The sequence below is a fragment of the Oncorhynchus kisutch genome, linkage group LG6 (assembly GCF_002021735.2).
Source record: "Oncorhynchus kisutch isolate 150728-3 linkage group LG6, Okis_V2, whole genome shotgun sequence".
NCBI classification, from domain to species: Eukaryota; Metazoa; Chordata; class Actinopteri; order Salmoniformes; family Salmonidae; genus Oncorhynchus; species Oncorhynchus kisutch.
In genome coordinates, this window is record NC_034179.2 from 39454470 (window position 1) to 39479005 (window position 24536).

At 42.7% G+C, this 24536-nt stretch overlaps 3 protein-coding genes across 3 annotated transcripts in view; 2 read left to right on the forward strand and 1 right to left on the reverse strand.

Moving 5' to 3' along the window:
* LOC109892827 (uncharacterized) overlaps positions 1–12590 on the forward strand; it is a 91794-nt gene extending 79204 nt beyond the window's left edge. The window contains exons 14-23 of the mRNA XM_031825942.1: positions 1842–1987; positions 2366–2492; positions 3012–3044; positions 3166–3275; positions 3601–3727; positions 4117–4244; positions 4435–4558; positions 10400–10585; positions 11080–11239; positions 11597–12590. Coding sequence (XP_031681802.1) covers positions 1842–1987; positions 2366–2492; positions 3012–3044; positions 3166–3275; positions 3601–3727; positions 4117–4244; positions 4435–4558; positions 10400–10585; positions 11080–11239; positions 11597–11685 — 1230 coding nt within the window. The 3' untranslated portion in view covers positions 11686–12590. The remainder of the gene's footprint in view (positions 1–1841; positions 1988–2365; positions 2493–3011; positions 3045–3165; positions 3276–3600; positions 3728–4116; positions 4245–4434; positions 4559–10399; positions 10586–11079; positions 11240–11596) is intronic.
* Positions 12591–16718: 4128 nt separating this feature from the next.
* On the forward strand, positions 16719–18929 carry LOC116374316 (beta/gamma crystallin domain-containing protein 3-like; the record flags this gene model as incomplete). Its single annotated transcript, XM_031825943.1, has 3 exons — positions 16719–16925; positions 17420–17579; positions 17937–18929. Coding segments are annotated over 3 exons (456 nt in total), but the record flags the coding sequence as incomplete, so codon positions are not given.
* A 1369-nt stretch (positions 18930–20298) lies between these two features.
* LOC109892828 (B-cell CLL/lymphoma 7 protein family member B-A) lies at positions 20299–24357 on the reverse strand. Its single transcript, XM_020485638.2, has 6 exons — positions 23808–24357; positions 23302–23377; positions 23100–23205; positions 22834–22998; positions 22625–22701; positions 20299–22437 (listed from the first exon to the last, which is right to left on the reverse strand). The coding sequence occupies exons 1-6, from the start codon at positions 23897–23899 to the stop codon at positions 22333–22335; spliced, it is 621 nt and encodes a 206-aa protein (XP_020341227.1). The 5' UTR covers positions 23900–24357; the 3' UTR covers positions 20299–22332.
* Between the last annotated feature and the right edge of the window lie 179 nt (positions 24358–24536).

The window sequence follows — 24536 nt, forward strand, 5'->3', positions numbered from 1 at the left end:
GGCTGTTTAATTTGGGTACGTTTTTCATCCAAACATCAAAATACTGCCCCCTACACTCAAGAGGTTAATTTGATTTTTGTACAACTCTCCACAGTCAGACTATTGGAAAAGGTCAGACATTTTAGTTGCCCAGGCTCCCCCTATGGAGAGAACCCATTGAAAAACTATGCTAGCTATTATGGCAATTGACATATCCATGTAATGAATACTCAGGGAGAAAAAGGTGTAGATTCACTTGCAGAGCTCATCAGGTGTTTACAGGAAGGCAATGGTCATACACAGGTAGGCAAACAGGCAGGTGAGTCAAAACTAGGACTGAAGGCTATAACTGGAAAATGCTTAGTAGAGTCAAAACGAACAATACCTCACAAAGGCACAAACAGAATGAACTGAACTAAAAAAGGAGCTGATGAGACCAGGTGAGTAACTAACACAGGTGAAATCAATGAACAAAAATGAAAGACAGGGTTACATTCAGCAAGGTTTACTAAGAAAAGAAATATAGAACCTTACAATCCAACAGTGTATTCCAAGGTCTCACCATACAAACCTTCCATCTCACCTCACAGGGTTCCCAGCCCATGTCCCCGGTTATTGCCAGTATAGGTGCAAACTTGTGCATACCTAAAAAATAGCGTAATGCTCTGTTATGGATGTTTTGAGATACTTCTTAGCACCCCACACTCCTGCTGAATAGTCCAGAACAGGACACACGTCTGATGCAGTTTGGAATAAGTAGAATAACCAATATCTTTGAGTGTTTTTGTTTTTCCTATAACTCCCCCAAGAGCTCTACTTGCTGAGTCGGCCAGGGTGTGCCGTATAGAAAGGTCACATGTTCATAAAAATGAAAAACGGTTGAGAAATAAAAAATAGTAGCTCTTTTTTTTAAACGTGTTTCACTCTAGCAGCAACCAACAGCTGTTTGATGAGCTGAAGCAGCTGCTCTAGTGCTACATTGACTGGTATTTAAATAAATGAATAGGCCAAAATGCATTATTTCGCAATGGGATTATCATTTTCTGGGGACAATTGGCTGGTGCCAATTTTTTTAATCGGCTTTTCATTTATTTATTTTTCAGCTTTTGCCTGTTACCGGCTAAAGGAAACCCTGGTGTTGGGGGTTGTGAATGTGCCTGCATGTGTGTATGTGTGTGTGCATCTGTGTGTTTTCCAACCCTCAATGTCACAGGCATTTGTCTGAAACCAGGCCAAATTCTTTAAATTGGCCATTTGTGTGTCCCAGTTTGTCAGCCATCAAACCTCTAGTCCACTCCCTTTCAATCACCTCACTACTGAACGGTGGCTAAGTTTCTATTTTAGCCTCCAAGTATCAGTCAGAAGCGCTAGCTAGTAGAAGCACTCTTACAGCTAACTCCTGGCTAGGATAGGCAAGGCTGTGCTCCTAATGGGATTAAACAGGTAGAGCTAATTGCTAGCTGTTTTATCATATGGCAGGTTAATTAGCATTCCAGTTCCCTCTACTCGTGCCCTGTGGCTGTTAGCGGCACCACTCTTTTGATCAACTCTACACCGACGTGTAGTCGCCAGCAGCCATTTTGTAAAGCTCCCACTATGTATAGTGTTTACAGAGGGGTTCACAATGAACTACCTAAGATATATGCAGCAGCTATGTAAATGCAGCTTGTAGAGTTTTTCAGTTTGAGGCTACTTGAACATGAACAGTTGCGTATGTTTATGTACATTTAACCAGCCCACATTTCTTCATATTAACTCTGTTTAAACACGAGGCTATGTCAGTGTAAAGGTTGTTGCAGCTACTTTATAAAGCAGTCTTACTCGTTGAGCTGTTCTGCATGTTGCATGTTTCCCATTGCTAGGACTTCATAGAGCCCTCAGTGTCACTGCAAGAGGAAACTGGCTGTTCTGGAGACGGGGGGAGGAACATTTTGGATCTGGACATCCCTGATCTGGAGAAAGCTGGAGCCACTGAGAAGACCACTGCCATCTCTGTGAAGAGTGGAGTGTGAGTATCAATCAGGTGACCAAGGTTGAGGTCAATTCAGGAAATACATTGAAATTATGTTTTCGTCTTCAATTTAAATGGAATTGACCCCAATCCTGCAGATTGTTGTTGTGAAATTGTTAGGTTAGATTACTCGTTGGTTATTAGTGCATTGTCGGAACTAGAAGCACAAGCATCTCGCTATACTCGCATTAACATCTGCTAACTATGTGTATGTGACAAATAAAATTGGATTTGATTTGAGAAGACCAGTTACAATAACATCTCAATCAATGTGCATCCCAACAATCTAAAGTTCACATAGTTTCATATGACTTTGTCATTCACTACTCACTGTGCCTCTGGTGCTGATGGTCTCTGGGCTTTGCTGGGTTTCAGATGGGTGGCGTATAGCGAGCGATGCTTCAGCGGAGAGCAGTGCATACTGGAGAAAGGCAAACATCCTGCCACTCTGCACTGGGGTGGCAACTATGGAGCAGCTAAGTCTATCAGACCCATACGATTGGTGAGCTCTGTTTCATAACCTATTAGAGGAATAGATCTACATATTTGTATTTGTACAAATAGGAGTGTCATAAGAGTGTCATAAGAGTGTCATAAGAGTGACATATGCGGATGATATCCCTCCTATGTCTCTCCAATGTAGCTCTGTGGCACAATGAAAAATATACACTGAGTGTACAAAACATTGGGAACACCTTCCTAATATTGAGTTGCACCCCTTTTTGCTCTCAGAACAGCCTCAATTCGTCGGAGCATGGACTCTACAAGGTGTCGAGCATTTCCATAGGGATGCAGGCTCATGTTGACTTCAATGCTTCCCACAGTTGTCAAGTTGGCTGGATGTCCTTTAGGTGGTGGACCATTCTTGATACACATGGGAAACTGTTGAGCATGAAAAACCCAGCAGCGTTGCAGTTCTTGACACACTCAAAACATGCTTTGTACATTCAGTGTATGCTATAGATGTTGGAAAATATGACTTGGGAAATATGTCAAGAAGTCTTTTTAAAAATTATTGCAGGAACTTTGTGGCACCGGAGAACCAAAGGTCTTGGTATGTATATGGAATTCCACCACATTATTTTCACCTGTCAAAAGACTAGTGAAAGGGGCAATTTTTTTGTAATTAGTTTCAGCTGTGAAGTGTGTACTGAGTTGTGCTTTTGTGTCTCCAGCTGCGGGCCTACAGCCAGCCCCACTACGGGGGAGTGAGTGAGGAGTACGAGGAGGAGGCAGGACACTGTGGATCTCCCTCCCCCATGTCCTTCAGAGTCATCAGGGGAAAGTGAGTAGTAGAGGACTACCTACCATTGTACTATTGGATCTGTACTGATCCTAGAGGTGGAGTTATGTCCCCTCTTACTATGTAAAACGCTTTGAGCACTGTAAAAGTGCTATATAAATCCAATAAATTATTATTATGGGTCAATGCAAATTTGAACTTCACAATTTCCCTTATAGGTTGTTGCTTATCAAGGCTTGTCAGTAGCCTGCTGTAGGCATGCCACAATGTATCTTTCACTGTAGTTGCCATATGAGGCAGAGAACATGTGTCTGTGATGCTTATTTATGTCTAAATCACACTTACTGCTCTTCCTGCCCCTTTCCAGCTGGCTGCTCTTTGATGAGGATGGTTACTGTGGAAACCAGTATGTCCTGGGAGAGGGTCTTTATCCTGACCTCATTTCCTGTGGCTGTGTGGACACTTCTGTCAAATCACTGAGGCCCATTCCCTATGTGAGTGTACCTGGCATGACCTCAGCCCATTTACTGCTAGCTTTAGGTAGCACAACAAGCTAGATGAAACACGTGAACACACATGCAGTTTAACTGTATTATATGCCATGATAAATAGATTAAGGTAGATTCCGTTCATCCACCATTGCAGTTCATTGCAGTGCCATTAACGACAACCTATTCCCCATAATGCACTACCTTTGACCAGAGACAAGTCTTAGTACTGCTGGCCAAAAGCAGTGGACTGCTTTACCAATATATGTTTTTTTTGTATTTTGCCCTAATATAGTTCAATACAGGCACTTTGAAAAAGGATAGAACGTACGTACAGTACATCCAATTGCGTTCTCATCTAAGATGGCTGCTCTCCCTCCCTGTTGTGTCTATAGAGTTTCTCCGACCCGTCCATCAGCCTGTTCTCCCTGGATTACTTAGAGGGCCTGAAGATGGTTGCCGTAACACCCACAGAGCACATGAAGGACTTCTTCACTCAGTCTCTGCGGGTTGACAGTGGACTGTGAGTAGAGAGAGAGCCTGCCATCTCCTATGTCACTAAACAGCAAACATTACACTATACAGTACATAGAGAAGGAACACAGTTTCCTGTGTCATGTTCAGTAAGAAAACAAGTGAAACAGGGAGGTACTACCCAAACCTGTTTCAAGACGTTTCTCTACGTTGTGCACAAATGAATGTGTCTTTGGCAGGTGGGTGGTGTATGAATATAGTCACTATAAGGGCCGTCAGATGCTGCTGCAGCCAGGGGAGCTTCCTGTGTGGGGAGAGCACAGCGGCTGGGACACCATTGCCTCCTTACGGCCCCTCAAACAGGTACAATACACACACAAAACTGACATTTGAGTCGCTCTCATCAAAGTGTCCTTTGTTACTGCATAAGATTCAACTGACTAGTTTAAGCCCGGGTGTACACTACACGATTTTGGCCCCGATTTAGCTGTCCCAGACAAGTTTTTGAGATCAGAAACAAAATCCCCATGTCGTTGTCTACTCGGGGAGCACGGCCGTCACCGACGCTCATTTAATGTGAGCGGGTCAAAGACGCAAATCTTAGGGCTATCGATCTCATCTTTGAGCAGTCCCAGACGTCCCGATATTACGTCCCTGCAATGCTCTTGCTGTGTGAGATGTGCAACGGCAAGTTTTGAGAATGGTGATGAGCAATAGCTAACGTGAGTTCGCCAGAGAAGGCAATGAGATGATGTTGTTTCGCATCACCCAGAATGTGTAGGCTCTGGAGCAGGAGCAATGACTACTACTAGTATGTGTTTGTATTTGCCTTTAACCAAAGCAAAGTGTCAAATCGTAACAACTCTGGTGTTCACAAGCGCTGTTATCCAATTCAAAATGTTGGCTAGATATTTCAACTCTGTATGGCAAGCGAGAATATCTGACTGAATATTTATGAGGCTGCTTTGAGCCACAGCTCGTAGCTATGTTAAATCTAATCACATTGTTTTAGCGAGACAGAGAATCCTCGAGAATCCTCACGACCAAGTGAAGTCTTGAAGTGTGTGACCCCGTCTGTGCCACATCGTTTAGTGCGTGCACCACTATGTTGGCAACACAAAATAAACTACCTGCAAGACGGTTGTTTAATGTGAGAGGCTCAGCGATGTCAGGATTTTGAAAGTTGTGTAGTGTCCAACCGGCTTTTCCTGTATGTTCACATTCCATTGGGGGTTATGCATGTGTCTGGTGGGGATGTAGTGTAAGTGTGTTAAGGGTTTGTGTGACTGGCACGGTATTATTATTTTAGCTGTGTATGTGCATGCATGCTTGGGTGTGTGTTTTTAGAAGAGAGAGAGTATTGTACTCTTCTGCATGTAGGGTTGTTGTTGAATTCTAGCATGCAGTCAACACACAGAAGCTCCATGCTTGGGACTTTGAGCCTGAAGCCTGCTGGGTCCTGATAAAACCCACTTCCCAGAAAGTTATTTATACCCTTTGAGAGACAGACAAGGCTTAGCACTGGTGTGTGTGTGTGTGTGTGTGTGTGTGTGTGTGTGTGTGTGTGTGTGTGTGTGTGTGTGTGTGTGTGTGTGTGTGTGTGTGTGTGTGTGGGGGGGGGGGGGGGGGGGGGAGGGAGCACTACTCTCACCCTGTTTGTAGACAAGACAGACAGGATGTGAAAGGGGTCGTGGTGATTTATACCCGTTTCTCACTCAAGCTGATTTGACTGAAGCCATATGCAGCTATATAAATTCTTCCACTTGCACATATTCCATGGTGGCATGGGTCACGTTTCCCATTGACCTCTATGAGTGCAGCACTCTCGTCTGTGCAGTATAACACGATACTAATGTGTCTGTTTCAAAATAGCTCGGTATACGGTATGACCGCCCAAGCCTAGTGCTATGTTACTGATGATTCAGTATCACAGTGCCTACAGAAAGTATTTATACCTCTTGACTTATTCCACATTTTGTTGTGTTAGTCTGAATTCAAAATGGATTAAATATATGTTTTTCCTCACCAATCTACATACAATACCCCATAATGGCAAAGTGAAAACATGTTTTTAGAATTTTTTGCAAATGTATTGACAATGCAATACATAAATATCTAATTTACGTAAGTTTTCACACCCCCTGAGTCAACACGTTATAATCGCCTTTGGGAGCAATTACAGCTGTGAGTCTTTCTGTGTAAGTCACTTAAAAGCTTTGCACACCTGGATTGTACAATATTTGCACATTTATTATTTTTTAAATTCTTCAAGCTCTGTCAAGTTGGTTGTTAATCATTGCTAGACAGTCATTTCTTTCTTTTTTATCCTGAAAAACTCCCCAGTTTTTAGCGATTACAAGCAAACTTATAACATGATGCAGCCACATCAAAGCTTGAAAATATGGAGAGTGGTACTCAGTAATATGTTGTATTGGATTTTCCCCAAGCATAGCACTCTGTATTCAGGGCAAAAAGTGAATACCTATACCACATTTTTTGCAGTATTACTTAAGCGACTTGTTGCAAACAGGATGCATGTTTTGGAATATTTTGATTCTGTACAGGCTACCTTCTTTTCACTCTGTCAATTAGCTTAGTATTGTGGAGTAAGTACAATGTTGTTAATCCATCTTCATCTCCTATCACAGTCATTAAACTGTTTTAAAGTCACAATTGGCCTCATGGTGAAATCCCTGTTTCCTTCCTCTCCGGCAACTGAGTTAGGAAGGACGCCTGTACCTTTGTGGTGACTGAGTGTATTTGATACACCATCCAACGTGTAGTTAATGACTTCACCATGCTCAAAGCGGTAGTCAATTTCTGCTTCTTTTTTTTTACCCATCTACCAATAGGTGCCCTTCTTTGCGATGCATTGGAAAACCTCCCTGGTCTGTGGTTGAATCTGTGTTTGAAATTCACAGCTCGACTGAGGGACCTTACAGATAATGTATGTGTGTATCAAGGCACAAGGCGATACCCAAATGCAGACACAGGAGGCAGATGGTTGGAGTCTTACAATGTTTATTTATTCGAAGGGGTAGGCAAGAGAATGCTTGTGGACAGCGAAAAAGGTAAAAACCAGATCAGAGTCCAGAAGGTACAGAGTGGCAGACAGGCTCGTGGTCAAGGCAGACAGAATAGTCAGGCAGGCGGGTACAAAGTCCAGAGACAGGCAAGGGTCAAAACCGGGAGGACCAGAAAAGGGAGAATGCAAAAAGCAGGAGAATGGGAAAACCGCTGGTTGACTTGGAAACATACAAGACGAACTGGCACAGAGAGACAGGAAACACAGGGATAAGTACACTGGGAAAACAAGTGACACCTGGAGTGGGTGGAGACAATAACGAGGACAGGTGAAACTGATCAGGGTGTGACAGTGTGGGGTACAGAGATGATTGATATCGTCATTCAAAAATTACACTAAACACAATCATTGCACACAGAGTGAGTCCATGCAACTTATTATCTGACTTAAGCAAATTTTTACTCCTGAACTTATTTAGGCTTGACATAACAAAGAGGTTGAATACGTATTGACTCAAGACATTTCAGCTTTTTGTTTTGAATTCATTTGTAAAAAATTCGAAAAACATAGTTCGTCTTTGACATTATGGGGTATTTTTGTGTAGGCCAGTGACACAAAATCTCAATGTAATACATTTTAAATTCAGCCTGTAGGACAATAAAGTGTGGAAAAAGTCAAGGGTGAGAATACTTTCTGAAAGCACTGTACATAGCGTTCTAGACTGGCTTACGTTAGTTAGCCTGACGTGTTATATAGTAGGGTTTCTTACATTACACAACCCTTAGAGAAACTACCAGATAATAGGAAAGCCCCTGTAATTATTTAATTGTTGCAAAAGTATGTATTGTCAACAAAAATATAAACACAACATGTAACAATTTCATTGATTTTACCGAGATGCAGTTCATATGAGGAAATTAGTCAATTGAAATAAATTCATTAGGCCCAAATCTATAAATTTCACACAACTGGGAATGGGAATGCAGTTATGCATCTGTTGGTCAAAGATAACTTTTTAAAAAATGGGCCTCACAATGGGCCTCAGGATCGGTATTTTTGTTCTTTCAAATTGCACAAAAATGGGGGGGGGCACACAATGCAAATGGTCCGGGTAGCCATTTGATTACCTGTTCAGGAGTCTTATGGCTTGGGGGTAAAAACTGTTGAGAAGCCTTTTTGTCCTAGACTTGGCCCTCCGGTATCGCTTGCCATGCGGTAGTAGAGAGAACAGTCTATGACTGGGGTGGCTGGGGTCTTTAACAATTTTTAGGGCCTTCCTCTGACACCGCCTGGTGTAGAGGTTCTGGATGGCAGGCAGCTTAGTTTAGTGATGTACTGGGCCGTACGCACTACCCTCTGTAGTGCCTTGCGGTCGGAGGCCGAGCAATTGCTGTACCAGGCAGTGATACAACCAGGATGCTCTCGATGTTGCAGCTGTAGAACCTTTTGAGGATCTCAGGACCCATGCCAAATCTTTTTAGTTTCCTGAGGGGGATTAGGCTTTGTCATGCCCTCTTCACGACTGTCTTGGTGCGTTTGGACCATTCTAGTTGGTTGGTGATGTGGACACCAAGGAACTTGAAGCTCTCAACCTGCTCCACTACAGCCCCATCAATGAGAATGGGGGCGTACTCGGTCCTCCTTTTCCTATAGTCCACAATCATCTCTCATAGTCTTGGTTACGTTGAGGGATAGGTTGTTTTTCTGGCACCACCCGGCCAGGTCTCTGACCTCCTCCCTATAGGCTGTCTCATCGTTGTCGGTGATCAGGCCCACCACTGTTGTGTCGTCTGCAAACTTAATGATGGTGTTGGAGTCGTGCCCGTCCATGCAGTCGTGGGTGAGCAGTGAGTACAGAGGGGACTGAGGGGCTTGAGGATCAGCGTGGCAGATGTGTTGCTACCTACTCTCACCACCTGGGGGCGGCCCGTCAGGAAGTCCAGGATCCAGTTGCAGAGGGAGGTGTTTAGTCCCAGGATCCTTAGCTTAGTAATGAGCTTTGAGGGTACTATGGTGTTGAACGCTGAGCTGTAGTCAATGAATAGCAATCTCACGTAGGTGTTCCTTTTGTCCAGGTGGAAACAGTGTGGAGTGCAATAGAGATTGCATCATCTGTGGATCTGTTTGGGCAGTATACAAATTGGAGTGGGTCTAGGGTTTCTGGGACAATGGTGTTGATGTGAGCCATGGCCAGCCTTTCAAAGCACTTCATGGCTATGGACGTGAGTGCTACGGGTCTGTAGTCATTTAGGCAGGTTGCCTTTGTGTTCTTGGGCACAGGGACTATGGTGGTCTGCTTGAAACATGTTGGTATTACAGACTCAATCAGGGACATGTTGAAAATGTCAGTGAAGACACCTGCCAGTTGATCAGCACATGCCTGGAGCACACGTCCTGGTAATCCGTCTGGCCCCGCAGCCTTGTGTATGTTGACCTGTTTAAAGGTCATACTCACGCCGGCAATGGAGAGCGTGATCACACTGTCGTCTGGAACAGCTGATGCTCTCATGCATGCCTCAGTGTTCCTTGCCTCGAAGTGAGCATAGAAGTGATTTAGCTCATCTGGTAGGCTCGAGTCACTGGGCAGCTCTCGGCTGTGCTTCCCTTTGTAGTCTGTAATAGTTTGCAAGCCCTGCCACATAAGACGAGCATCGGAGCCAGTGTAGTATGATTCAATCTTAGCCCTGTATTGACACTTTGCCTGTTTGATGGTTCGTCACAGGGCATAGCAGGATTTCTTGTAAGCTTCCAAGTTCGAGTCCTGCTCCTTGAAAGCGGCAGCTCTGCCCTTTAGCTCAGTGCGAATGTTGCCTGTAATCCATGGCTTCTGGTTGGGGTATGTACGTACAGTCACTGTGGGGACGACGTCTTGGCAAAAGAGAAATGCTCACTAATAGGGATGTAAACAAATAGGTTTTTGTGCGTATGGAACATTTCTGGGATCTTTTATTTCAGCTCATGGAACATGAAACCTCACTTTACATGTTGCTTTCATATTTTTTGTTCAGTGCAATTGGAATACAATACAACTGGTTAACACTGCACACCCGGTATTCTGTAACCACCTATGTTATTTTAAGTTACTTAAATGTTTTTCCCTTTTGTGAATAATGTATTTTCCCTGCAGCAATGTCTAGGGTCTATATAACGTTCTGTGAAAGTTGATAACCCTCATTCAGTCTGTACTGTGTGTGGTCTCCCTCCAGCCCAGGCTTTATGTAGAGGTAAGGAGCCGTGCTCTGGGTTCAGTGCTGACCTCTGAGATTGTCCAGGACGACTTGTCCCTGGCCAGAGTGTCCCTGTCCCCGGCCTGCTCTCTGGACACCCAGCGCTGGCTCTTCACCGGAGGGCTGCTCTGCTGCAAGGTGTGTGTGTGTGGTCAAGTTTTGTCAACCTTTAAGCAAAACTAACAGGGGAATATTCTAGGAAATATGCAAATAAAAGTGAAATCAGTCAACTATAATATGGATTGACTGTTTCCTCCAAGCTGATGTCTGCAGCCAGCCAGTGATCACTCCAACAGTTTATCATGGTGTCTCCCAACTGTACATTAGCTGCTGCTAATTATAGTAATTAAGTGGGTGGTTACATTTGTCATATTTCACACATGTACAAGCACATGTGTGAATTGGAAATTTGTTTTTGTTTGCCTAACCCACTCCCTCTGAGAGTGGGGTCAGAGCCAGGGATCAGCCATTATTGACGGCGACCCTGGAGCAATTCGGGTTAAGTGCCTTGCTCAAGAACACATAGACAGATTTTTTTACCTAGTCTGCTCTGGGATTTTAACCAGCAACCTTTCGGTTACTGGTCCAGCGTACAGTATCTGTGATATTGACCTGTTGTGTGTTGCCTGTAGGCTAGTAAGGCGTGTCTGTCAGTGATCGGAGGGAAGGCCACAGTGGGGGCCAGAGTGGCCCTGTGGGCGGAGCATGGACGCACACACCAGAGATGGAGCCTGAACCACAACGGAACCATCTCTTCCCATCTCAACCACAAACTAGTACTGGACTTCAGAGGTGAGACAATAGAGATCCACTATAATTTATGGTCATTGATAAACACTGACATAGTGCAGATCAGGTTGCTGTTGTGTACTGTTGCTGAACTCAACTACCGAATGCTATACATAGTGGAGGATCTATTTTGAGATCATAACAACCATTCGGGAGTCGTCTCAGAAAGAGCTAGATATCATATTGTATAGAATTTGTTTTTGGGGGAACCATCATGAAATGCTGTTTGTTTTCCAGTTCTTCTGGAAAGAAGAAAATCTTTAGAAAAAAACATGAACATAACTTATTTTCAGTTGTCTATTAGACACAGTAGAAGAAAGATTGTCCCCTAAAAGGAACAATTTGTGTCATGTCTTTCAGGTAGAACAAGTTTCGAGAGGGACCACCTGGTTGTCAATGAATTCGCTGCTGATCAGGCCACACAGTTCTGGGACATGGAGTTGGTCTAGAAGAAAACTCCTGCCAAAGCCATGAGGCATCCCAGTGCAGTATGGGAGATGTTTGTTGTGGTGTTTGTTTCTATCCTGGCAGAGCACTTCTCCCAGCCATCTAGCCCACGTGTCCATGACAAATGAGCAAGAAGCATCGCGTTAATTTCCTGTGTCTTTTTTTGCTTGATCTCAGGACCCAGAAACCATTGCAGCGGCGCTGACACACAGAGTAACGATACAGAATCCAATCGTCTTTCTCTACTTGAACATGTCAGTGTGGCACTTAATTCTAAAGCTAATGTGTAGACAGTTAAGAACTGACAGGGGAATTTAAAGCCAAAACTACAGGATCAAGGCAGTTGAGCAATCACATAAAGGTTATGATAACTACCACTACTACACCATTGAAATAGAATAGAAGTCAGTCAGCCAGTCTTTAACCTAATGGGCTTACTGCTCTGTCTGAGGCAATATAATGTAGCTTCTTAGCTTCTATTTCTGATATCTTTTCTCAAGCACATTTGCACTACCAAGATTTTCACGTGAAATGCGGCTAACATCTTGTTTCTCTCTCTCGATGATGTCAAGGAATTTGCTGCTTTTAAGCTACCCTCGTCCTTAAAATATCATGTCACCACTAACTGCCACTAGCCCAAAGTAAAATAGTCACCGGCCCTCTACAAATGTGTTCAGCGGGAGTGTTTTAAAAGAGCGTCTGGTTATTTCACTGGAGCAAAAGGTGCAGAACCTTAATATATATGTATGATATTCAGGAATAGATGTAATCAAATATTTCTTAAAGAATTGATGTCCATAAAGATAAGATGACAGTGTACAGTTGAGGCAAGCTGATGATTAATAATGAAGATGTTTATGTTTTTAAATCTGTGAATAATATTAAAGGTTAATGTCATATCTGTTCACTGGCTGTAAGTTGTTATTCCAAGGTTCTGACAACAACAGCTGATTGGGAGTAAGCGATTGACAGGTAATTGCATTCAGTACATTTTCACAGGATACACTCAGAAATGCAAGATTTTTAAAGTCATTAAATTTATCTTAATTCTGATTGTACCAAAGGTCCATAGTTCCAAATGACTTTTTGCAAATCATAGAGATAACACCACATTTGTGGTGCATTACGTACGCCTAACTGCCCTTGCTGCATACATCTTTTGTGCCCTTTTTTTGAGTCACACATTCTAAGCATGAACAATGATTTCTGTAAATGTTTGCCTGCAGTGGCAGTGCATAGTATACACACAGGCTATTCATGTTTCTGATGGAGACCGATCGTTTGCCAGTGTGAGTCAGTAGTCCGGTTTGCCTGGATGACTAACGGTAACTTCCACAGTAGTCAGAATACAGTACAGACGTTTGCCTGGGCTGATCCAACTGTGTACCTCATTGTCCTCACATCGGACACTGCTGAACAATAGCAGGCCTTGTAATGGAAAAATACTGTCACTGTATATAGCAGACCAACCATGTGCCATCTAACTGAAAGGTTTGTTTATTTAATAACTTGTGTACACACAGGCACATTTATCATGATCAACTTTGAGACGTGGCACCAGTTGAAATGTCACATTATTAGATTTACAGTAATATTTGATCTGTAAGCCTGGAGATTCCATTGTCATTTGTAATGTGTGATAACATCATGTTCTCATATCTAACTCCCACGCACTTGTTTTTTTGTGACCGATGAAAACAGCCTTCATGCAAGATTTGGTTCTGCGTCGCCAAGATTACACACACATAAACACATGTACCAGAATTGGCTGATTGCTGGGTTTGCACTCCTCTAGCTCCATCTATTGGCAAGATCTGTTTCTGGCCTACTTCACACTGGTTGAACAATTTTTTTAAGGAACATGATATAACACCCATTCACTAAAATGCTTAAAAGGCCAATCAGCTATTGAAACAATAATGCCTTTTCCCCAGATCAGAGTCCAGAAGGTACAGAGTGGCAGACAGGCTCGTGGTCAAGGCAGACAGAATAGTCAGGCAGGCGGGTACAAAGTCCAGAGACAGGCAAGGGTCAAAACCGGGAGGACCAGAAAAGGGAGAATGCAAAAAGCAGGAGAATGGGAAAACCGCTGGTTGACTTGGAAACATACAAGACGAACTGGCACAGAGAGACAGGAAACACAGGGATAAGTACACTGGGAAAACAAGTGACACCTGGAGTGGGTGGAGACAATAACGAGGACAGGTGAAACTGATCAGGGTGTGACAGTGTGGGGTACAGAGATGATTGATATCGTCATTCAAAAATTACACTAAACACAATCATTGCACACAGAGTGAGTCCATGCAACTTATTATCTGACTTAAGCAAATTTTTACTCCTGAACTTATTTAGGCTTGACATAACAAAGAGGTTGAATACGTATTGACTCAAGACATTTCAGCTTTTTGTTTTGAATTCATTTGTAAAAAATTCGAAAAACATAGTTCGTCTTTGACATTATGGGGTATTTTTGTGTAGGCCAGTGACACAAAATCTCAATGTAATACATTTTAAATTCAGCCTGTAGGACAATAAAGTGTGGAAAAAGTCAAGGGTGAGAATACTTTCTGAAAGCACTGTACATAGCGTTCTAGACTGGCTTACGTTAGTTAGCCTGACGTGTTATATAGTAGGGTTTCTTACATTACACAACCCTTAGAGAAACTACCAGATAATAGGAAAGCCCCTGTAATTATTTAATTGTTGCAAAAGTATGTATTGTCAACAAAAATATAAACACAACATGTAACAATTTCATTGATTTTACCGAGATGCAGTTCATATGAGGAAATTAGTCAATTGAAATAAATTCATTAGGCCCAAATCTATAAATTTCACACAACTGGGAATGGGAATGCAGTTATGCATCTGTTGGTCAAAGATAACTTTTTAAAAAATGGGCCTCACAATGGGCCTCAGGATCGGTATTTTTGTTCTTTCAAATTGCACAAAAATGGGGGGGGGCACACAATGCAAATGGTCCGGGTAGCCATTTGATTACCTGTTCAGGAGTCTTATGGCTTGGGGGTAAAAACTGTTGAGAAGCCTTTTTGTCCTAGACTTGGCCCTCCGGTATCGCTTGCCATGCGGTAGTAGAGAGAACAGTCTATGACTGGGGTGGCTGGGGTCTTTAACAATTTTTAGGGCCTTCCTCTGACACCGCCTGGTGTAGAGGTTCTGGATGGCAGGCAGCTTAGTTTAGTGATGTACTGGGCCGTACGCACTACCCTCTGTAGTGCCTTGCGGTCGGAGGCCGAGCAATTGCTGTACCAGGCAGTGATACAACCAGGATGCTCTCGATGTTGCAGCTGTAGAACCTTTTGAGGATCTCAGGACCCATGCCAAATCTTTTTAGTTTCCTGAGGGGGATTAGGCTTTGTCATGCCCTCTTCACGACTGTCTTGGTGCGTTTGGACCATTCTAGTTGGTTGGTGATGTGGACACCAAGGAACTTGAAGCTCTCAACCTGCTCCACTACAGCCCCATCAATGAGAATGGGGGCGTACTCGGTCCTCCTTTTCCTATAGTCCACAATCATCTCTCATAGTCTTGGTTACGTTGAGGGATAGGTTGTTTTTCTGGCACCACCCGGCCAGGTCTCTGACCTCCTCCCTATAGGCTGTCTCATCGTTGTCGGTGATCAGGCCCACCACTGTTGTGTCGTCTGCAAACTTAATGATGGTGTTGGAGTCGTGCCCGTCCATGCAGTCGTGGGTGAGCAGTGAGTACAGAGGGGACTGAGGGGCTTGAGGATCAGCGTGGCAGATGTGTTGCTACCTACTCTCACCACCTGGGGGCGGCCCGTCAGGAAGTCCAGGATCCAGTTGCAGAGGGAGGTGTTTAGTCCCAGGATCCTTAGCTTAGTAATGAGCTTTGAGGGTACTATGGTGTTGAACGCTGAGCTGTAGTCAATGAATAGCAATCTCACGTAGGTGTTCCTTTTGTCCAGGTGGAAACAGTGTGGAGTGCAATAGAGATTGCATCATCTGTGGATCTGTTTGGGCAGTATACAAATTGGAGTGGGTCTAGGGTTTCTGGGACAATGGTGTTGATGTGAGCCATGGCCAGCCTTTCAAAGCACTTCATGGCTATGGACGTGAGTGCTACGGGTCTGTAGTCATTTAGGCAGGTTGCCTTTGTGTTCTTGGGCACAGGGACTATGGTGGTCTGCTTGAAACATGTTGGTATTACAGACTCAATCAGGGACATGTTGAAAATGTCAGTGAAGACACCTGCCAGTTGATCAGCACATGCCTGGAGCACACGTCCTGGTAATCCGTCTGGCCCCGCAGCCTTGTGTATGTTGACCTGTTTAAAGGTCATACTCACGCCGGCAATGGAGAGCGTGATCACACTGTCGTCTGGAACAGCTGATGCTCTCATGCATGCCTCAGTGTTCCTTGCCTCGAAGTGAGCATAGAAGTGATTTAGCTCATCTGGTAGGCTCGAGTCACTGGGCAGCTCTCGGCTGTGCTTCCCTTTGTAGTCTGTAATAGTTTGCAAGCCCTGCCACATAAGACGAGCATCGGAGCCAGTGTAGTATGATTCAATCTTAGCCCTGTATTGACACTTTGCCTGTTTGATGGTTCGTCACAGGGCATAGCAGGATTTCTTGTAAGCTTCCAAGTTCGAGTCCTGCTCCTTGAAAGCGGCAGCTCTGCCCTTTAGCTCAGTGCGAATGTTGCCTGTAATCCATGGCTTCTGGTTGGGGTATGTACGTACAGTCACTGTGGGGACGACGTCTTGGCAAAAGAGAAATGCTCACTAATAGGGATGTAAACAAATAGGTTTTTGTGCGTATGGAACATTTCTGGGATCTTTTATTTCAGCTCATGGAACATGAAACCTCACTTTACATGTTGCTTTCATATTTTTTGTTCAGTGCAATTGGAATACAATACAACTGGTTAACACTGCACACCCGGTATTCTGTAACCACCTATGTTATTTTAAGTTACTTAAATGTTTTTCCCTTTTGTGAATAATGTATTTTCCCTGCAGCAAGGTCTAGGGTCTATATAACGTTCTGTGAAAGTTGATAACCCTCATTCAGTCTGTACTGTGTGTGGTCTCCCTCCAGCCCAGGCTTTATGTAGAGGTAAGGAGCCGTGCTCTGGGTTCAGTGCTGACCTCTGAGATTGTCCAGGACGACTTGTCCCTGGCCAGAGTGTCCCTGTCCCCGGCCTGCTCTCTGGACACCCAGCGCTGGCTCTTCACCGGAGGGCTGCTCTGCTGCAAGGTGTGTGTGTGTGGTCAAGTTTTGTCAACCTTTAAGCAAAACTAACAGGGGAATATTCTAGGAAATATGCAAATAAAAGTGAAATCAGTCAACTATAATATGGATTGACTGTTTCCTCCAAGCTGATGTCTGCAGCCAGCCAGTGATCACTCCAACAGTTTATCATGGTGTCTCCCAACTGTACATTAGCTGCTGCTAATTATAGTAATTAAGTGGGTGGTTACATTTGTCATATTTCACACATGTACAAGCACATGTGTGAATTGGAAATTTGTTTTTGTTTGCCTAACCCACTCCCTCTGAGAGTGGGGTCAGAGCCAGGGATCAGCCATTATTGACGGCGACCCTGGAGCAATTCGGGTTAAGTGCCTTGCTCAAGAACACATAGACAGATTTTTTTACCTAGTCTGCTCTGGGATTTTAACCAGCAACCTTTCGGTTACTGGTCCAGCGTACAGTATCTGTGATATTGACCTGTTGTGTGTTGCCTGTAGGCTAGTAAGGCGTGTCTGTCAGTGATCGGAGGGAAGGCCACAGTGGGGGCCAGAGTGGCCCTGTGGGCGGAGCATGGACGCACACACCAGAGATGGAGCCTGAACCACAACGGAACCATCTCTTCCCATCTCAACCACAAACTAGTACTGGACTTCAGAGGTGAGACAATAGAGATCCACTATAATTTATGGTCATTGATAAACACTGACATAGTGCAGATCAGGTTGCTGTTGTGTACTGTTGCTGAACTCAACTACCGAATGCTATACATAGTGGAGGATCTATTTTGAGATCATAACAACCATTCGGGAGTCGTCTCAGAAAGAGCTAGATATCATATTGTATAGAATTTGTTTTTGGGGGAACCATCATGAAATGCTGTTTGTTTTCCAGTTCTTCTGGAAAGAAGAAAATCTTTAGAAAAAAACATGAACATAACTTATTTTCAGTTGTCTATTAGACACAGTAGAAGAAAGATTGTCCCCTAAAAGGAACAATTTGTGTCATGTCTTTCAGGTAGAACAAGTTTCGAGAGGGACCACCTGGTTGTCAATGAATTCGCTGCTGATCAGGCCACACAGTTCTGGGACATGGAGTTGGTCTAGAAGAAAACTCCTGCCAAAGCCATGAGGCATCCCAGTGCAGTATGGGAGATGTTTGTTGTGGTGTTTGTTTCTATCCTGGCAGAGCACTTCTCCCAGCCATCTAGCCCACGTGTCCATGACAAATGAGCAAGAAGCATCGCGTTAATTTCCTGTGTCTTTTTTTGCTTGATCTCAGGACCCAGAAACCATTGCAGCGGCGCTGACACACAGAGTAACGATACAGAATCCAATCGTCTTTCTCTACTTGAACATGTCAGTGTGGCACTTAATTCTAAAGCTAATGTGTAGACAGTTAAGAACTGACAGGGGAATTTAAAGCCAAAACTACAGGATCAAGGCAGTTGAGCAATCACATAAAGGTTATGATAACTACCACTACTACACCATTGAAATAGAATAGAAGTCAGTCAGCCAGTCTTTAACCTAATGGGCTTACTGCTCTGTCTGAGGCAATATAATGTAGCTTCTTAGCTTCTATTTCTGATATCTTTTCTCAAGCACATTTGCACTACCAAGATTTTCACGTGAAATGCGGCTAACATCTTGTTTCTCTCTCTCGATGATGTCAAGGAATTTGCTGCTGTAAGCTACCCTCGTCCTTAAAATATCATGTCACCACTAACTGCCACTAGCCCAAAGTAAAATAGTCACCGGCCCTCTACAAATGTGTTCAGCGGGAGTGTTTTAAAAGAGCGTCTGGTTATTTCACTGGAGCAAAAGGTGCAGAACCTTAATATATATGTATGATATTCAGGAATAGATGTAATCAAATATTTCTTAAAGAATTGATGTCCATAAAGATAAGATGACAGTGTACAGTTGAGGCAAGCTGATGATTAATAATGAAGATGTTTATGTTTTTAAATCTGTGAATAATATTAAAGGTTAATGTCATATCTGTTCACTGGCTGTAAGTTGTTATTCCAAGGTTCTGACAACAACAGCTGATTGGGAGTAAGCGATTGACAGGTAATTGCATTCAGTACATTTTCACAGGATACACTCAGAAATGCAAGATTTTTAAAGTCATTAAATTTATCTTAATTCTGATTGTACCAAAGGTCCATAGTTCCAAATGACTTTTTGCAAATCATAGAGATAACACCACATTTGTGGTGCATTACGTACGCCTAACTGCCCTTGCTGCATACATCTTTTGTGCCCTTTTTTTGAGTCACACATTCTAAGCATGAACAATGATTTCTGTAAATGTTTGCCTGCAGTGGCAGTGCATAGTATACACACAGGCTATTCATGTTTCTGATGGAGACCGATCGTTTGCCAGTGTGAGTCAGTAGTCCGGTTTGCCTGGATGACTAACGGTAACTTCCACAGTAGTCAGAATACAGTACAGACGTTTGCCTGGGCTGATCCAACTGTGTACCTCATTGTCCTCACATCGGACACTGCTGAACAATAGCAGGCCTTGTAATGGAAAAATACTGTCACTGTATATAGCAGACCAACCATGTGCCATCTAACTGAAAGGTTTGTTTATTTAATAACTTGTGTACACACAGGCACATTTATCATGATCAACTTTGAGACGTGGCACCAGTTGAAATGTCACATTATTAGATTTACAGTAATATTTGATCTGTAAGCCTGGAGATTCCATTGTCATTTGTAATGTGTGATAACATCATGTTCTCATATCTAACTCCCACGCACTTGTTTTTTTGTGACCGATGAAAACAGCCTTCATGCAAGATTTGGTTCTGCGTCGCCAAGATTACACACACATAAACACATGTACCAGAATTGGCTGATTGCTGGGTTTGCACTCCTCTAGCTCCATCTATTGGCAAGATCTGTTTCTGGCCTACTTCACACTGGTTGAACAATTTTTTTAAGGAACATGATATAACACCCATTCACTAAAATGCTTAAAAGGCCAATCAGCTATTGAAACAATAATGCCTTTTCCCCGCTGCTGTTTTGGTTTTAAAAAAACTCCTGGATGGAGAAATGTAACCACTCAAATTCATAGAAAGAGCTATGGATTCTAGGACATCCAAATGATTGTTTTAACCATGGTCTGGAGGCTATACAGTGTTATACATTGTTTACAAACATTGGAATTGATAAATAGTATATTTTGGGGTTCAACAGTTAAACTAAGCATTTATGTTATATTCAAGAATCAATGGGTACATATCAATTTATACATCAAAGAAATGATGTAACTGCTGATTGACCCTTTAAACTATGGAAAATATTTTCCCAAAAAGATTCAAACAAAATAACGTGCACAAAAGACTTCCAAATCCATACTCCTTTATAAAATCATTTTTACTTGGAAAATTACAATAAAATACAAAGTACAAACTCTTCTCCAAAAATAAAATAATGCATTAGCAGAGTAAGCCTACCATCTCCAAATGAATCTGCAAGGTGGTCATTAAAATGTGAATACAGAAGTCATCACATTGTAAATGCCTTCATTTTAGTGGCCCATTCAACATACTGGCATCCCTGCAAATAATCATGTCTTATCAAGAGACTGACAGTACTATGAAATAATAAGACTGAAAATTGTAATTGTTATAAATTGGTAATAACTAGTGACATCATGGGAGTTACCTTTTTGCCTCCCATATTTAACAGCATTTCTTTCATAAATGGCAAACCACTGAATGTGTCCCAGTTGCCAAATGTGTGCAATTGTTTTAGATTGTCAGAGAAAAAAATATTTTATATAATAAATATAATTGGTTACTATTTAAGTATTATAGTCACTCCCAAATAACATCACATTTTCAGTGTACACGCTAACCTGATAAAATAATTTCACTCAAGTAAAACATGACAAAACAATATCTGAGAAATACAAGGGACAATAGCTCAAGACATACCATTTTAGACTGAGGAAAACAATGGGTGTTAATTTTACAAATTAACCCTAACTTAAATAACTAAGTCAACATCTTTAAGAGATAAATGACAAAACATAAGGACCTAGTCATTTAAATGAACTCTTCATTCAGTGAGTGTGATGTTCATACCAAACAGCACATACAGTACTTGTAATGTTGAAATATTCTCCAATGTTAAACTTAGATTTAGGCACCGAGTGTGTTTGATTTTCTCAAAAGTGTGTCCCGAATGGACGGAGTTGATACTTCATTTAGAAATTGGCAGTGCCGATTGTCAACTTTATCTTTCACTGTTGCTGTGACAAAGATCCTGACAGCTAGCATTGAGTAACAAGTGTCAATGGCACAATATGAAACTGCACTCACAATAAAGCCAATCCTAACCATAGCTGAATTCACCTATTACTTCATAAATGGCCCATCATTGTTTTGCATTCAAATAGATTATGCGAAAAGTTACATTTTGGAGACAGAAGACGGTATTTCCCAAATCCAAGAAAATAAAAGGACAGACCTCTAACCTAGCCCGCTGGACTACTTCAGGAGAGTGCTGTAGTAGAGTCAAAGATGTGTATAACTAAACCAAGATAGACCACAGCCTGTCGTTTCCAATGGGAACAAATGAGTCATAGTGGGAAGAACAAGCAAGGAGGTAGGCAGAGCCAAGCACGAGCTAGCAAGATCCTATTAGCCCGTTCTAGCAAACCACTGCATATTTATTTTAGGGAACGCCTACTCTGAAGTGCGCGTGTGCAATAATTTAATTTGCCTTTGCACTCCTAAACAATGCCATTTTTTAAAACTTTGGCAAAGATTAAAGTCTACAAAATGTAGTCAACTCTGTTCATAACAGATTCTAGTTTTGGGAACAGAAAATTGTAATTGAGATCAAATGTTTCATTGATGGCAGAATGTCAGCCAAAATCCATCTTGTTGCATGTTCTCCCACTGCTGGCCACTCGGCTTCCTCTCACTACCATATTGGGTAGTGAGTGGAAACGCCAAATGGATGCGTCACAGTTATACATCCTGTGAAATATCTGTCTCCTTGTTCTATCTGTGGTAGGGTGCTTTGATTTTGTATTTGGCTGTTATCCATTCAAAACAAAATAGGCTAAACTAAACTACATATTCATAAATCCTTTGAGGGAGAAACTTAATTCAATATATCATCATAACAAGTATGGTGGTCCTTAAAATGGTGTCTATTGCAGTCATCGGAGGATAGACTGGTGGTCGTGCAACTCGCTGACTAAAAGCTAAGCAGGGCCGGGTTCAAATCAATTCAAATTCAGGAAGTTTGTTGAGAGTTCAATTCGTGAACCAGAAGTGTCCTCATTGAAAACGATAATTTTTCCAAATCACAAAACGAGATTCAACAAAATGCCTTAAGTGAATTGGGCCTGACCCGGATGCTAACTGCAGTGTGTGTTAGGTCGTCATGGAGGAGCTCATCATGGGGGAGCTCTGCAGGACTGAGCTCTGCTCAAAACACACTCTCTTCAGTGGTGGCGCTCCAGAACACTCCTCTTCCTCCTGTGTGGGGAAATACAGTCAGGTTTGTTTGAATCCATGTTTCATCAGTTTAATGTATGCTGTTCTGAGTATATTGTTGGACAACCTATGAGTCTGATGTATTAAACAGTCTTGAAAGTAAATCGTTTGAGTGACAAAGCTGTGGTGTTAAAGTGGAATGATCATTGAGATGTTAGATGTGCTTTACCTGAGCAGTGAGGGGCAACAGGTCCTCTTTAATCAGCAAAGGAGGTTCGTCAGCCAATTCACTTGGCAATGACGAATCTGAAAACCAAAAATGTATATTTACTTAACCTCTAAATAATCTAAAGATATATTTGATCTTATTGAAATCAGAAAAATGGAATAAGTGTGCACATTTGCATGTGCATCTGTCGGTCTGTCAGCCTATCTCACCCTCCATGATCTCCTGGCCCAGAGTGGGGGGCTGGGAGTCGTCTGTGCGGAAGTCACACAGATTCTTCGGGCTAAGAGGTTCACTGAGCTGGGGGCTGGAGTTACTGCTGCTGTTCACTTTGGGCTGGTACACATCAGACAAGGAGCTCTGGTTACTGTTCTCATCTGGAGAGGAAGAGAGTACAGGAAATAGGAGGAAATGGGGAAAGCTCAAGGCCAAGATATGGTGAGGTCATATGTCACTCAAAATTGTTTTACATCCTTACCATGAAAATCCAGAAGACTTGAGTGTGGGTTTTCTGAGGCTGGATCTGTGGAGAAGCAATTCAGCTCCCTGACTGCCCCAACCGGGACTGCCTTACTCTTCTCCTTCTACAAGAAGATAAATCAAATTCAGACACTACATTTTTAGGTAGCAACACATTAGAAACTGACATAGCTAGCTTATTAAATAAGAAAATAACTTGCTTCCTTTGTATCCACCACTGGCACCCATTTGAATATCCTCAAAGACGTGTCCCCGACAGTCACCCATTTCTTCTCCCTGTAGAAAACAATGTGATTGCGCTCCATTACATTCAAATGGGTCAAGTGCACCTGTTTAAATATCCCTTCCATTGAGTGAGATGCTATTAGTGAAAGCTGCTACAAATGAGCGAGGATACACCTCACTGGCTATGGTTGGCTAGCATCTTATTGATTATTACATGACTGTCACTGCATACTTGCTTCCTAGTCTGTCTGTCCATTCATATTAGAAAGCTAGCTAACTAGGTTTACTCAAATCCTACTTTTGGGTCCGCCTCTTGATAAAAAGCCACTTGTCTTGAGGGAGAAAGCTTCACAGTGATTCTCATTGGTTGTGCTCTCGGTCTTTCACTGTCATTTTGTCTCAAACCACGCCTCCCTGTCGCTGAACTTTGTATATGCAATCTTTTATGATCTTTCACACAAATAAACAGTGTTGTGCTTACCATCTTCTGACCCTCTCAATGACCGCCATGACCTTCTTCATGTCATCTTTAGCACGGCTTCGTGTCTCAGCGCGAACCGAGCGTCCAGACATGTTTGTGCTTGGTTTTAGTTTGATTTGCCTCCGACAGACTGTTAAACGACAGACAGAAGGGGTAACCCAGACACGTCACAGTGGATATAAAGCTGAAGCATCCGTTTTAAACGTTTTCTCACCACCAAATATGGTAGTGAGAGGAAGTCCAATAGCGGGTAGTGGGAAAGTATGGAACTAGGTGAAACTGAGCCGTCATTCTGCTAATTTTCTCATCGATGAAACATCTGATCTCAAAATATTTTCTGTTCCCAAAACTACAATCTGTTACGAACACAGTGCACGAATTTGTAGACTTGACATTTGCGTTGTTTAGGAGTTCAAGGTCGAATTGAGTTTGCGCACTTCACGAAATATGCAAATATAAACTACAACGCGCCAATAGGATCTCGCTAGCTAGTGCTTGGCTTTTCCCACCTCCTTGCTAATTCTGCCAAGAATGCTTAATTTGCTCTCACTGTAAACGACAGATTAACTATCTTGGTTTAGTTATAAATACTTTGGTTTAGCTCTCCGTCCTGCTCCCTGACTCTCGCGAGCTTTCGGGATCCATTCACTTCATGTTCTCATAGAACGCCCTCCCTAAATTTGCATGTGTTTACGTGAAGTTACCAGCTGGGGTCACTTGTTACATTGT